General features: G+C 33.1%; 1 protein-coding gene across 5 annotated transcripts in view; it reads left to right on the top strand.

Moving 5' to 3' along the window:
- The window catches only part of LOC132752024 (spermatogenesis- and oogenesis-specific basic helix-loop-helix-containing protein 2-like), a 119534-nt gene that overhangs the window by 70051 nt on the left and 32790 nt on the right, over positions 1–16693 (top strand). For 4 of the 5 annotated variants that reach the window (XM_060742280.1, XM_060742283.1, XM_060742279.1 and 1 more), the window contains 2 exons: positions 2236–2327; positions 12880–12984. In XM_060742280.1, coding sequence (XP_060598263.1) covers positions 2236–2327; positions 12880–12984 — 197 coding nt within the window. The remainder of the gene's footprint in view (positions 1–2235; positions 2328–12879; positions 12985–16693) is intronic. The other variant, XM_060742281.1, reaches the window with a different exon arrangement.

A 16693-nucleotide genomic window follows, 5' to 3' on the forward strand; every position in this document is an offset into this window, starting at 1 on the left:
ATTGACATATGGATATGTCAAAGGAATGCGCAGGTCAAGTTGGAATTTGGTCATGGTTCGATGATTTTTTGGCAGAGTTATGTCCCTTTCACTTTGAAAATAATATAGATACATCTTAGGAATAAGCAGTTTAAGTTTGAATTTGGTCGTGGTTCAATGATTTTAGACAAACTTATCTTTCCTGAATGTTGGAAAAATTTTGAACTTTCAGTTTCAGCACTCGTACTTTTGTGGAAATGTATGCAATATGCTATTTTTAAAAGGTTAAGACTGAATAATTTCAGTGCCTTGAACATTGTATAAAAATGGTTAAGACTGAATAATTTCAGTGCCTTGAACATTGTATAAAAATGGTTTGTGTTAACATTGAAAAGTTTTAAGGGCTTTGAACTTAGAATGAAAAAAATAATTTGTGCAAACAAATTCGGAACTAAATATTATAACATTTGAAATTTTGGCTGCATGCGGGGGCATCCGTGGCATGATGACACATTTCTAGTCTTTTGATGCTATATTAAGTAAATGATACTGAATATGTTTTTAAAACATATTTAGGTCCATATTATTTTTTCACTCGACTTATATACCCGAACAGTAAGCAAGTATTCAGAAATTTTCAAAGAAAATAATGAATTCGGAACATTTCTTAGATATTCATTTTGATTTTTATTCAACACTTTTAAAATATATCACTTTAAACTTCTTTGCCTAGTTGTCTGCCAGTAATCAAGTGGCGACGCACTTTCGTCACTATACCACAAGTGGGTGGGGTAACGCGCGCAGAATTATCATCAATGCTGTCGTACTAATTCTAGGAGAAATCCTTTATCTGAATGTTGTCTAAACGACCTCTTATTCTTTTGAACTGATCTCCTCCTGAACATTTGGAAATATCTATTCTGTATTATTTACTCATTATTTGCTTATAGCCGAAATTTAAACACTTATCCGAATACTATTCAACTTGACCTTTTTGAAGAGTAATTATCCATGATTATCTTTCTTGGAAGCGCATAACGATGCGCACAGAAAACTACCGAAAACGTCTTTAAATGCTGTAGTCAACAGACATAACAGGAATGTTGATCAGCATGTGAAGTAATGTTTAACGTGTGGATTTATCTAGTTATTGCCCTTGACTTAGTAAAAATTTGTCATTTTCGATTTGTGTTGTTTCTGTCACTATTAGTATTACTATTTCTATGCTATGCACTTATTTAATGTAAATACATGTTGGCATCAATAGGTTTAGTGTTACCATTTATGTTCTTCAGTATTCAACATAAAAAAAATAAAATCGTCTCAATTTCATATGTGAATTTGATAGAGGGGTGAAAAGTGGGCCAAGAAGGAATACAATTCCTCACTACGATGTGGAAATGTCATCAATATATCTACACCATATGAGTGGTTCTAATTGTTGAGTGGCAAGAAATCCCTCTTCTAAGTACGCCATGGATAAAATAGTATAACTCTGGGCACCAAAGTCAATATGTGCTTCTTCCCACTGTATTTGTAAAAGTGAGCTGTGGTGTTAGGTTGATTCTTAATGATTTTGGGATGAATTTTGTACTTGTGCACTTTTCTTAGTATAAAATATTATGTTGTGTTTGGGTCTTTTGAATATGAAGTTTCTTTAAGACTTTAAATCTTGAAAATATTGATTTTTGTGTCGCCTCTACGGAGTAGTGGCGAAATATAGGGATCACTTCTCTGTCGTCTGTCTGTCCATCTGTCTGTCTGTCGGTCTGTCCATCGGTCCGTCACAAAACTTGTCCGGACTACTATAATTGTGCATATTGTCAGCAATTTCCAGTTCAATGATTTTTGTAAGAGTTATGGCCCTTTAATAATTTTATTTTTAAAGTTTGTCCAGACTACTTCTCTTATACCACAAATGCAATTTCAATGAAACTTTACAGGATTGATCTGTAGCTCAAGTCCTTGCGCATATTGCACGGGTTTTCCGGTTGAATGATTTTTGGCCGAGTTATGGCCCTTTGGTAAAAAGGTGTTTTTTTTTCTGTGTGTTGCCAGATACACAAAAGCTTGTCCGGACTACTCCTCATAAACTACTGGTGCAATTTTATCCAAACTTTACAGGAATGACCAGTACCAAGTCTAGTTGTGCACTGTCCATCTGTCTGTCCATCTGTCACAAAACTTGTCCCAATATGAAATTGGCCATTATGAGGCGACACATGTGATCACTGATCGCTCTTGTTTGTTTGATAGTGGGTCCCTTGCAGAGCTGATTGAAAAGACATCTGGATCCAAGAAGAGGTCATCAAAGGAACTTAATCTGTCAGAAATAGCCAACTCTTGTGGTTAGTCTTCTATTATATTTATCTGCTAACATTGATTATGTAGACACTGAATTATTAGAGAATGTTTGACATGGCAAGATTTCAATTGCCAGCAGCATCTGTAATGGGGTGGCATATAGGTATTCACTTCTTTGTGTGCATGTGTGTGCGTCTTTTACATAGATTATATAGTGAACTTAAAAATATTCCACTTAAAAATAACTTTGATTTTCAAACTTGCTCAAAAGTTTAAAAATCTACTTTTAGCACTGGTGTCACCTTGACCCAGAAACCCTAACTCAATCCAAAGAGAGAAGACCATGAACCAAATATAAAAAAAAATCAGTCAAAAAAATAACAGCTGCATGGGCAAAAGTGTAAAATCCTTTTATTAGCACTGGTGACCTTGACCCACTGACCCCTACCTCGATCAAAAGGGAGAATACTATGCAAGTTATCTTCCTGCCAAATATGAAATACATCTGTCAATAAGTCAAGACTGTATGGGCAAAAGTGTAAAAAATATTTTTAGCACTGTGACCTTTACTCAACTGACCCCTAACTATATTCAAAGGTTTTATGTTCCTACCAAATATAAAAGACATCTGTCAATAGAATATGGTTACACCTGTCCATATTAAAAATGAAATACATTTGTAAAGAATATAATTGGTATGCCATTGTCTGTGTGTATATCGATGTCTGTTGAACTTACAAAATTTTCAGTTTTTCCATTTTTTTTAGCTCAACTTTTTTTTTTTTGAAAAAAAAAGTAGAGGTATTGCTATAGTCGCGGCGGCGTTGCCGTTCCAGTCCGCAAACTTGTACCTAGATCATAACTTCTTTATTTCTTGGTGTATTGTCTTCATACTTGGCCACAACAACCCTTGGGACAAGACCTTTCAGTAGACCACACTAACCTTGACCTTCATCCATAAATGACCTTGACCTTCAAGGTTAAAAGTCCAAATTTTGCTTGTTCATGCTGTTATTGGCTGTAACTTTGTTATTTTTGAATGGATTGTCTTCAAACTTGAACATAATAATCTTCAAGAATATCCCTTAAAAATAACCAGACAGACCTTGACCTTCACTTATAAATGACCTTAACTTTAAAGGTCAAATTATTGAAATTTTCATTTTTTTTGGCTATTATTGGCTGTAACTTTGTTAATTTTGAATGGATTGTCTTCAAATTTGAACATAATAATCTTCAAGGATAACCCTGAAGGTCAAATTATTGAAATTTTCATTGTTTTGGCTGTAACTGACTGTAACTTTGCTATTATTGAAGGGATCAACTTCATATTATAACAGAACATTCTTAAGGACCAGACCTTGTTGTTTATCAAACCCAAATTAAATTGGGCTCTTTATATACAGTAAAATTCCTAATAAACGCCCCTCCCCTAATAAAGGCCCTCCCAGGCCTTTTGATAAGGAAAACAATCTACTTATCAGTGCTGAACTCATAATTAAAGCCATAATTTTATTCAAATCATTCAGAATCCATAGAATTTTATAATAAACACAAATATGTATAATATAAACTTTAAAACCTTAATACTTTTTAATGTTATTACCAACACTTGCTAACACTAAATGTATTTACAGTGATTTTTGGATTTAGGAAAAACTGTATTGTAATAATAGCCCCCCTTTTGGAAAATGTTAGCCCCCGGGGGCTTTTAATAAGAATTTTACGGTATATATATAGATATCTAGCATCATCATCATCATCATCAAGAACAACAACGTGTATCTATTTATAGAATTGCGTGCATCTTTTTTTAGAAATGCTTGTTTCTATTTTTATAATTGCGTGTTTCTATTTATAGCATTGCTTGATTCTATTTTTAGAATTGCGTGTTTCTATTTTTAGAATTGCGTGTGTCTATTTTGAGAATTGCGTGTTAATATTTATAGAATTGCGTGTTACTATTTTTAGAATTGCTTGTTACTATTTATAGAATTGCGTGTTACTATTTTAAGAATTGCTTGTTACTATTTATATATTGCGTGTTTCTATTTTTAGAATTGCTTGTTTTTATTTTTAGAATTGCGTGTTACTATTTATAGAATTGCAGGTTTCTATTTATAGAATTGCGTGTTTCTATTTTTAGAATTGTGTGTTTTTTTTTTAGAATTGCTTGTTTCTATTTTTAGAATTGCTTGTTTCTATTTTTAGAACTGCTTGTTTCTATTTATAGAATTGCGTGTTTCTATTTTGTGTGTTTCTATTTATAGAATTGCGTGTTACTATTTTTAGAATTGCGTGTTTCTTTTTCGAGAATTGCTTGTTTCTATATTTAGAATTGTGTGTTTCTATTTATAGAATTGTGTGTTTCTATTTTCAATATTGCATGTTTCTATTTTTAGAATTGCCTGTTTCTATTTATAGAATTGCGTGTTTCTATTTTCAGAATTGTGTATTCTACTTTTAGAATTGCATGTTTCTATTTTTAGAATTGTGTGTTACTATTTATAGAATTGCGTGTTACTATTTATAGAATTGCTTGTTTCTATTTATAGAATTGCGTGTTTCTATTTTTAGAATTGCATATTTCTTTTTATAGAATTGCATGTTTCTATTTTTAGAATTGTGTGTTTCTATTTTTAGAATTGCGTGTTTCTATTTTTAGAATTGCGTGTTACAATTTTTAGAATTGCATGTTACTATTTTTAGAATTGTGTGTTTCCATTTATAGAATTAAGTGTTTCTATTTTTAGAATTGCGTGTTTCTATTTTTAGAACTGCGTCTTTCTATTTATAGAATTGCGTGTTTCTATTTTCAGAATTGGGTGTTTCTATTTTTAGAATTACATGTTTCTATTCATAGAATTGCGTGTTATTATTTTTAGAATTGCGTGTTGTTTTTTTTAAGTCCCCGCCATGTAATGGCCGGGGCATATAGTGTTACCCTGTTCCGTCATTCCGTCCTTCCGTCATTCTGTCATCATCAGTTTCGTTCATTATCTTAAGAACGGTTGCACACATTCAACTCAAATTTGACATATGGATATATCATGAGAAAATACAGGTCAAGTTCGAATTTGGTCATGGTTCGATGATTTTTGGCAGAGTTATGCCCCTTTTACTTTGAAAATAATATGAAATTTCAGTTTCGGTTCATTATCTCCCCAACGGTACACCACATTCAACTCAAACTTGACATATGGATATGTCATGAGAAAATACAGGTCAAGTTCGAATTTGGTCATGGTTCGATTATTTTTGGCAGAGTTATGCCCCTTTTACTTTGAAAATAATATGAAATTTTCAGTTTCCGTTCATTATCTCCCCAACGGTACAACACATTCAACTCAAACTTGACATATAGATCTGTTATATGAAAATACAGGTCAAGTTTGAATTTGGTCATGGTTTGATGATTTTTGGCAGAGTTATGCCCCTTTTACTTTGAAAACAATATGAAATTTTCAGTTTCTGTTCATTATCTCCCCAAAGGTACAACACATTCAACTCAAACTTGACATATTGATGCCTCAAAGGAATGCGCAGGTCAAGTTCAAATTTGGTCATGGTTTGATGATTTTTGGCAGAGTTATGCCCCTTTCACTTTGAAAGTAATATGAAATTTTCAGTTTCCATTTATTATCTCCCCAATGGTACAACACATTTAACTCAAATTTGACATATGGATATGTTTTTGGAATGCCCAGGCCAAGTTCGAATTTGATCATGGTTCAATGATTTTTGGCAGAATAATGCCCCTTTCACTTTGAAAATAATATGAAATTTACAGTTTCTGTTCATTATCTACCCAACAGTGTTACATATTCAAATTAAATTTGACATATGGATATGTCAAAGGAATGGGCAGGTCAAGTTGGAATTTGGTCATGGTTTGATGATTTTTTGGCAGAGTTATGTCCCTTTCACTTTGAAAATAATATAGATACATCTTAGGAATAAGCAGTAAGATTGAATTTGGTCGTGGTTCAATGATTTTAGACAAACTTATCTTTCCTGAATGTTGGAAAAATTTTGAACTTTCAGTTTCAGCACTCATACTTTTATCCATAATTTTGGCTACAAATATGCAATATGCTATTTTTAACGTTAAGACTGAATAATTTCAGTGCCTTGAACATTGCATGAAAATGGTTTGTGTTAACATTGAAAAGTTTTAAGGGCTTTGTACTTAAAATGAAAAAAAAAATTAATGCACCATCTGAAATTTTGGCTGCATGCGGGGGCATCCGTGGCATGATGACACATTTCTAGTTTAGAATTGTGTGTTTCTATTTTTAGAATTGCGTCTTACTATTTATAGAATTGCGTGTTACTATTTTTAGAATTGCGTGTTTCTAATTTTAGAATTGCGTGTTTCTATTTTAAGAATTGTGTTTTACCTTTTTTAGAATTGGGTGTTTCTATTTTTACAATTGCGTGTTTCTATTTATAAAATTGCGTGTTTCTATTCATAAAATCGTGTGTCACTTTTATAGAATTGCGTGTTTCTATTTATTGAATTGCGTGTTTCTATTTATAGAATTGCGTGTTTCTGTTTATTGAATTGCATGTTTCTATTTATAGAATTGCGTGTTTCTATTCATATAATATATATATATATATATATATAAGTGAGTATTTTTATATACAGTCAACATTGTATTAAGAGACCACTCAAGGGACTGCCAAAAAGTGGTCTCTTAATAAAGTGGTCTGTCAATAGAATTCTGGAAAATTCGAGACTTTTTATTACAAGTCATAGATATAATAACATCTTTTTTATAAAAACAAAAACTATACAATATTATGTATGTATTACCGTTTTATAATTACATTTATGCCCTTTTTTAAAAAAAAAGTCATCAATATTGTTTGTTTTTGATTTTTAGTAGAAAGTGTACAAATGTGATTTACGCTCATAATACTGTAAACAGGTCATTTTGACCATGATACAAAGCATATTGTCTTATATTTTTAATATGTTCATACACATCTCCTGCTGAACATACTTTAGAATCATCAGCCAGAGCTCCAGATAATTATTTATGCAATGAGTTTTAATAAACTTCTTGATTTTTTCAACAATTAGTTTTCACACTACCCCGATTTCAAATTCAATAAGATTTTTAGAGATCTAGGATTTTTTTTGCCTTTTTTTTGTCGAAGGGTCATATTTAATGGGATACTACATGTATTTTGTAAAGCATCAGATGAGCACCTACACCATCAGCAATGAAAGGCTCAGCTCTGTAATGTTTAGTCTACTAGGTTTCACGATTTTATTTCGACTACAATCGATGACATTTGCTATTTACTCAGACTCAATTCCATGCACGATTTCCTCATACAATTTATCCGGTCTTATTAGTTGTCTGTCTTTTTTTCGCTTGATCCGACATCATTTTCGATAAGGGAGGTCACTCTCAGCACATGACAAAACTATGCAAACTCGGTGTTGTGATACGTTATTGCTCTGACAAAATATGTCACAATAAATATTACGATCGGAAAATCCGATTTTGAAACGATTGCAATTGTTATTCATTTCGTTTTTAAACGACAATTATTTGTGACCAATGACCATGAAAATTATTTGTTTGTTTGCTTGTACACATCTAACCTACTCGCTAATTACACAGGTGAGAATGCCCGCAGGGACGATTGTTTGTCACGGCCGTTTAATAGATACTTTAACAATTAATTTTGTACATTTGGGCCGACATTCAGTGGCCGCTGGCCGCGATATAAAATAGTCGTTTAATGGAATTAAATTAAATAGTAAAAATCATCGGGAGGGATTTTATGCGACCGCTTAATAAAAAAGTCGCTTAATAAAGGTGGCCGCAAGTACGATGCCGACTGTATAAAAAATAGATAAACAAAACTAATGTGACAAGACAGACGGATTAAATTTATAAAAAGGAAATGTTAAGATTTGTTCAAACCTTTCTTTGTTTGCTTTTAGAAAAAGTAAAAAGTCGAGCGTTGCCCCCGCCCGGCAGTGGCTCTTGTTTAAGTTTAAATTGATAGGGCTTGCACTTATACTTGGATAGTTTGCTGGTATTGAAATTTTTTTCTTTGATGTTGACTGAATTTCTTTTTATTTTTAGCTCACCTGAGCTAGCTAAGGAAGAGATTTTAGGATAGTTTAATGTCCATTGTCCATCCACATTTGTTTGTTAACACTCTAGCCGTCACATTTTTGACTCAATTGTCATCAAACTTGCTTGTCTAGGTAATTGCTCGGATGAATTTGAACATGGGTCATCTCAGATGAAAATCTAGGTCACAGGAGCTAAAAAATAGAAAAATCTTGTTAACACTCTAGTGGCTACTGTTCCAAATATCCTGGAAATTGGTCTGAAAGTTCGTTTTGATGATTTCTAGGTCAAATTTGAATATGGGTCACCTGGGGTCAAAAACTAGGTCACACTGCCCAAATATGGAAAAACTGGGTTAACACTCTAGTGGTCACATTTTTGACTCCCCTGTCATGAAACTTGGTCAGGATGCTTGTCTAGGTAATTGCTTGGATGTGTTTGACGGGTCAGGTGAGCGATATAGGGCCATCTTGGCCCTCTTGTTTACTGAAATATTCCTGGTCGATTTGATACCCTCCTTTCTTTGCAGCCTTTTTTAGCTCACCTGTCACAAAGTGACTAGGTGAGTTTTGTGATCACAATTCGGCCAGTGTCCGTCCGTCTGTACACTTACTTTAAAGGACATCTCCCTATAAACCGCAAAGCCAATTTCATCCAAACTTCACAGGATTGTTCCTTTGGTGGTCACATTTAAAAAGTGTTCAAAGAAATTAATTCCATGCAGAACTCTGGTTGCTATGGCAACTGAATGAACAAGCTTAAATAATAGTCTTTTTAAAAACTCAAAGAGCTAGAGCTAAGATATTTGGCATGGAACATATTCTAGTGAGTGTCTACCAATTTTGTTATCCCCCGCCGAAAAGGCAGCGGGGGATATAGAAATAGTCTCCGTCCGTCCGTGCGACCTTCAGTCCGTCCGTCCGACATCTTTGTCCGGAGCATGTCTCTAAAAATATTTGAGTTATCAACTTGAATCTTCATAGGTGGATAGACCTCATTGAGGAGGAGTGCAGTGCACAAGAATGATAACTCTACCCTGCATAATTTTTGAGTTATTGTCCTTTGTTTTTTTTCAAAATTGATTTTTTGTCCAGAGCATAACTCAAAAAGCCTTTGAGATATCAAAATGAAACTTCATAGGTGCATAGATCTCACTCAGGAAATGTGCAGTGCACAAGAATGATAACTCTACCTTTCATAATTTTTGAGTTATTGCCCTTTGTTATTTTTCATACCTAATTTTTCACCTGAGTGGAGCATAACTCAAAAGTGTTTGAGATGTCAACATGAAATGTCATAGGTGGATAGATTTTATTGAGGAGGAATGCTGTGCACAAGAATGATAACTCTGCCCTGTACAATTTTTGAGTTATTGCCCTTTGTTCTTTTTCATACTATTTTGTCTGGAGCTTATCTCAAAAAGTATTTGAGGTATCAACTTGAAAACTTCATAGGTGGATGGATCTCATTGAGGAGAGTGCATTGCACAAGAACGTTAACTCTACCCTGCATTATTTTTGAGTTATTGCCCTTTGTTATTTTTCAAAATTAATTTTTGTCCAGAGCATAACTCAAAAAGCCTTTGAGATATCAAAATGAAACTTCATAGGTGCATAGATCTCACTCAGGAGGTGTGCAGTGCACATGAGAATGATAACTCTACCTTTCATAATTTTTGAGTTATTGCCCCTTTGTTATTTTTCATACCTAATTTTTCACCCGTGTGGTGCATAACTTCAAAAGTGTTTGAGATGTCAACATGAAATGTCATAGTTGGATAGATCTTATTGAGGAGGAAATGCTGTTGCACAAGAATGATAACTCTGCCCTGTACAATTTTTGAGTTATTGCCCTTTGTTCTTTTTCATACTATTTTGTCTGGAGCTTATCTCAAAAAGTATTTGAGGTATCAACTTGAAACTTCATAGGTGGATGAATCTCATTGAGGAAGAGTGCAGTGCACAAGAACGTTAACTCTACCCTGCATAATTGTTTAGTTATTGCCCTTTTTTTATTTTTCAAAATTAATTTTTGTCCAGAGCATAACTCAAAAGGCCTTTGAGATATCATTATGAAACTTCATAGGTGCATAGATCTCACTCAGGAGGTGTGCAGTGCATGAGAATGATAACTCTACCTTTTATAATTTTTGAGTTATTGCCCTTTGTTATTTTCATACTTAATTTTTCAATTCAATTTTCTCAAAAAATATTTGAGGTATCAACTTGAAACTTCATAGATGGATAGATTTTACTGAGGAGGGATGCGGCACACAAGAATGATAACCTACCCTGCATTATTTTTCAGTTATTGCCCTTTGTTATTTTCAGCCATCAGTATTCACATAGGTTTCAAATCTGTAATCACTATAGCCATCAGTTTTCATTACCAAAAGACCTCTTAAAATGGAATTATTCTGCTCTACTACATATACATTCTTCCAATGAGCAAACACATTCGGCGGGGGATGGCCATGTTGACATGGCTCTTGTTCAAATAAAAGCCCTGGTGTCAAAATTGGCCCCTCCAGGGGAGAGAAGATATTGATTTTCCTTATATGTATAAAAAGAAAAACTTAAAAAATCTTCTTTGAAAAAACACAAATAGCTATAGCTTAAATATTAAGCATGAAACATCTTCTAGTGCGTGTCTACCAAGTTTGTTCAAATAAAAGCCCTGTGGTCAAAATTGGCCCCGCCCCAGGGGGTTGGTTGTTGATTTTCCTTATTATGTATATAGTGAAAACTTAAAATATCTTCATTTAAAAAAATCCAAAGAGCTAAGGCTTAGATATTTAGCATGAAACATTTTCTAGTGAGTGTCTACCAAAATTTTTCAAATAAAAACCCTAGGGTCTAAATTGGCCCCACCCTGTGGAGTCATTGATTTTCCTTTTATGTGCACATCTTTTAATTTGTTGTTTTCCCTTAGCAAAAGCAACCAGTATTGTTATTTCACATGCACTATTTCAGATACAAATATGAACTTTGTGATATCACTTTCACAAGTGTTAGATTTTATATCTGCTTTTGTTTATAGTTTACAACATTTCTTGTTCCTTGTCTTGGAGAGTTTCTATATTCAGGTGAGCGATTTCAGGGCCATCATGGCCCTCTTGTTTTAATTTCCTTCCAAGTTTTAGCATTTCTTTGTCAAGTGATGGGTCAAACAGTACAAACAATTATTTTGACTTAGTTATCATCCAACTGATGTAAGCTTAAACTTTCAGGTCTATCTTCTACTAAAAATATGATATAATACATGATAATAGTCAACCTCGGTTGGCTCAAACTACCTCGGTTGGCTCCGAGTTTGAGCACGAAGTTTGACTGTATTTTATAACCAATCTAGGAATGGCAGAATAAATAAATATTTGCAAAACACAACCATCAATGCACTTTTATAAAAAAAACTTGTATCATGACTTTGGAATATAAGTGTTACCTTGACATTTTAGGTAGCGACCCAATTCATGCTCGTGACAAGTCATTATGTCAAACACATTTATGCACAATAATTTTTAAATCCATCCAGGAAAGAAAATATTGTTGACCAGACACAAATATTTCCATTGAAGTCAGAGTGTGACATTTACAATAACAGCTGTTTGCTTTCATGATAAGAACCATTGACTTCCATGGCAACCGAGGACTTTATAGCAGCCATCAACTTTTCATAGCAAAATGTAAATTTCCATAGCAACCAGTGACTTCCATAGCAAATATTAACTTTCTATTGCAATCTACCATGAATCTACCATTGAATTTCATAGCAGGCACTGACTCCCAAGGAAACCATTTATTTTGTATAGCAACCAGTGACTTTTTAGTAACTATTGTTTTCCGTTAGCAATAGCAACCAGTAACGTTTTTTACACATGCACTTTTTCAGATACAAATATGAACTTTGTGATATCAGTTTAAGATTTAGATTGTTTGTCTGCTTTGGCTTATAGTTCACAATATTACTTGTTCCTTATTAGGAGAAACTATATTCAGGTTAGCTATATAAGGTCCATCATGGCCCTCTTGTACATGTGAACATGTGCACTTTTCCATAAGATTCAATAGCTCCAGTTTATTTAAAGGTCATGACCTCTAGCAAGAGTGAATGATCTTATTATATCATTATGACTCACAATAAGTATATAATGATGAATTATTACAAATATGAACTTTTTGGTATAAGTTTAAGATTTAGATTATATATATCTGCTTTCATTCATACTTTACAATACTACTTGTTCCTTGTCATGAACAGTATTTATTAGGGGTGTCACGTTCTAACGGGTACAGTCGGTTTTTAGCTAAATACTGGTTAGAAAATTCAATAACCGGTCATCAAGGTTAGTATTTCACAAGAGGTGAACAAGTTTTAAATTGATTCTAAATTTTACCTTAGTTTCTTAAAGCAACATATATTTTAATTGTTCTCAACAATGTATTTTTTCTTTTTATTATTATTATTTTGTCTTGTTTATTTTCTTCTTTTCTAGACATACTTGGAAATAATTCAAGTAAGCATATAAGGTTACAACCAAATAACAGTTCTAATCATAGTCCAGAGAGTTTTCATCTTGATGCAAGACTTGAACCTACCTGTAAGTAATTTCTGACATTGATTTTTAGCTCAGGAAGCGCTGACTCTTATGTGATCAGAGCATATGTGCTCTAATGATGTTTGTTATGCTTAGTCATTCACATATTCTGTATTTCACAGGAATATTTATTCAGGAGCCGACTGTAAAATTGATTAAAATGCTTGCAGTGTGATACTGAAGATACATCTCATTGTGTAGATATGCAGTGCAAAAGAACCTTAACTCTGTCTTGTCTATTTTTGGAGTTATTGTCCTTTTTGGCTTGACTATACAAATATATGGAGAGCTGTCCTACTCGCCCCGGAGTGGGCATTTGCATACAGATTTCAGATTAAAGTTTTGGTGCAGTAAAATATTTTTCACTATAATTTTTTCATTTCTTAAGGTATCAACTTCAAACTTCAAATATATGTTTCTTATCATCAACCACATTTTTGTGACAAGGTTCATAACTCTATCACCAATATTTTCAGATTTATCTCCCCTTGAACTTAGAATTTTTCTTAAAATATATTATTTTTTACTTTTACTTCTTTATTTCCTAAGGGATCAACTTAATATATATGTTCATATATATGTACCTTATCATGAACCACATCTTATATGTTAAGGTTCATAACTCTAGCACCAATATTGCAAGAATTATCTCCCCATTAACTTAGATTTTTTTATTTGAAAAATATTATTTTTAACCATAACTTCTTTAGTTTTAAAGGTATATACCTCAAACTTGAAATACATATTCCTTATCATCAATCAGATCTTATTTGACAAGGTTCATAACTCTTGAAGCATTATTTCTAGATTTATCTCCCTTTGAACTTAGATTTTTCTTTAAGAAATATTATAACTTCTTTACTTTTTAAGGTATCTTCCTCAAACTTCAAATATATATTTCTTATCACACATGTTGTGTGACAAGGTCCATAACTCTAGTTTGACTATTATCAGAATTATTCCGACTTGAACTTGGAATTTATGTTAATAACTATAACTGCTTGTCATAAGAAGAAATATATTTATATTATAATTGATTTTTCTTTCATAGTTTTGTCTCCCTTACTGCATGCAGTATTTAATTTGTTGAGCTTCGTTGTCTCCTGTGACAGCTCTTGTTCAATTTTACACTGTGAACTTTGCCCGGAACATAACTGTGAAACTACAAGAAGTATCAACAAGAAACTAAATTTGAAGAAAGATCTCATGGAGTAGAGGTGAAGTGCAAAGAACAATAACTCTACCTTGCCTAATTTTGGAATTATTACACTTTGAACTTTCTTCAGGACATAACTCTGAAACTAAAAGATGTATACATGTACTTTTCTGTGTCCAAAACCTATTCGGGGAGCATCACCCGGTTCAGCCTGCTCTTATTTCCAGGATGCAGGCTTTCCACCGTCTCTGAAATTCCTAAAAAATCATTTTTTTTTCAGTTTGGCTAAAATCCCCCAAAAAAATGAAAAATTCTAAGAGGATTCATAAAAATGCCCTATTTTTATATGCCCGTTTGAAAAACGGGTCTTATTAAAGCTTCCCCTTGTGGGCGGCGTCCAATTTTGTCCACAGCATATCTCCTACACACGTGCAGAAATTTTAATGAAACTTCATAAAAATGTGTAACACTGAGAAGCTGTGTCCCATACATGAATCAGGTCTCTAGGTCAAAGGTCAAGGTCACACTTATAGATCATTGAAAAATCTTGTCTGCAACAAAACTTCTAGATGCATAGAGGAATTTCAATATAACTTGGGACAAACATTCACTATTGTAAGGCGGAGTATCGCGTAATATATGCAAGGTCAAGGTCACTAAAGATGATAAAAAATACAAAATTTGTTCAGAGGATACCTCTAAATGTTCACCACTATGAGAAGCAGTGCACATGCATGAATCAGGTCTCCGGGTTAAAGGCTAAGGTCACACTTAGAGGTCATTAAAAAATGCTTGTTCAGGGAATTTTAATGTAATTTTGCACAAATGTTTACCATTGTGAGTCTTATTGCGCACATAAATCAGGTCCCTGTTAGAAAAATCAAGGTCACATAGCAGGCTTTGGGCCATTACTTTGCAAAAGGAATGCATTTCATTACCATTACTTTAGGGTTTAGTGCAGTACCAGTACCATTACTTGATTTTGGGCAAGTAATGCAGGACAATACCATTACTTGGACCAAGTAATGCAGTATCATTACCGTCAAACAAAAGCAAGTGTTAAATAGTAATTTTATCTTGCATAAAGGGTTATGGTTGGTAGCAGGGCTTTTCATGAAGGTGTATAAAATATTATCATTTAATCCCCATTTTACACTGAACAATGTACATGCCTGCAAGTACAATAAATGCTTCAATTGATACCAATGTTATAAAAACAGTGCAGACATATAAGTGAAAGGGGACATTGAATTTTCATGATTTTATATTTCATTTGACTAAGGCCATCAAATTTTTATCTTGTGTTCTTTGGGTCATCCATACCATATATGATGTAGTAGGTTTGGTGAAGTAATGCATAGTAATGCACCTTCATTACCTGAATATTGCATCCCATTTCCATTACAAGTAATGCAAATTGACATGCAGTATCATTACATTGCATTACTCTTAAGAAAAGTAATGCATTCCTACTGCATAACCATCACCAGTATCATAACCCCAAGCCTGTCACATAGAGGTCAAAGTTTGTGTACGGGCACCATAGTCATCATTTATTGGCGTCCGCGCCGAAGCTTTATGGAATAAAATCAGATTTTGTGAAAGGGCGACAGCAACTTCTCGAGCCTTATAGTCGGTCATAATAAAAGCCGATCATTCCGATCGGTATGAGGGTGCTTGATTAAAAAAAATGTCTCGATATGTACAATGAATAGCGAACTGGAGAATTTCCCAATGCATGAAATAACCTTTTCCGTCTCTTCGTTTTTTTTTTTATTTATCATTTTGTAGTACACAGTGGGTTATTATGGTATGTTAAAATAGAATGATGAGTTGATGACCTAAACATTCTGAAAATCTATTTATAGAGGGATGTACTGCTATCGGTAATTCCCAGTCTCTCCCGGTCTATTTTGACCAGGATTTACTAGTGACCGGCGAATAGTATCACACGTTTATTGTCCGGTCTCTCCCGGATTTGGAGTAGATGTTTGATATTGTTACAGAACAGAACAGATATTTTACAGATAAATGAGCTTTTTTCCCAAAATGAATGTTTGTCACTTAGTTTGGTTACAATAATTAATAAACATAGATCAACTCTTAAATTTATTGATTATTATTATGCATATAAGGCCTTATATTACTAATAAACTCATTGTCATTGTCATTGTCATAAACATACAATTCGAAAAAAAACCAACAACACAACAATAGCATGTTTCATTTTATCTATATGAGATAAAAACAATAAATATGTACAATAATTGAGAAAAAGGTACATTTTTATCGTATAAATATGACACTATCAACTTTGAAACATTTTATTTATTTTGTTATTTGTGTTTAGTAAAGATGCCCAGGAATTATTCAAAGTTACAAATTAGATTTTTTGAATTATTTAATTGATTGATAATTTAAAAAAAATGATAAAGAAAAATACAAATGTACATGTACATGGTTTAAGAATAAGCAATATTATATATTGAAAGATTAAGCATAATTTACTGACTTTTTCCAGTTAAGTTTTGACTTATAATCGTCGGTCAATATCAA

The sequence above is a fragment of the Ruditapes philippinarum genome, unplaced genomic scaffold, assembly GCF_026571515.1.
Source record: "Ruditapes philippinarum isolate M1 unplaced genomic scaffold, ASM2657151v2 ctg1786_1_1_1_1, whole genome shotgun sequence".
Lineage (NCBI taxonomy): Eukaryota > Metazoa > Mollusca > Bivalvia > Venerida > Veneridae > Ruditapes > Ruditapes philippinarum.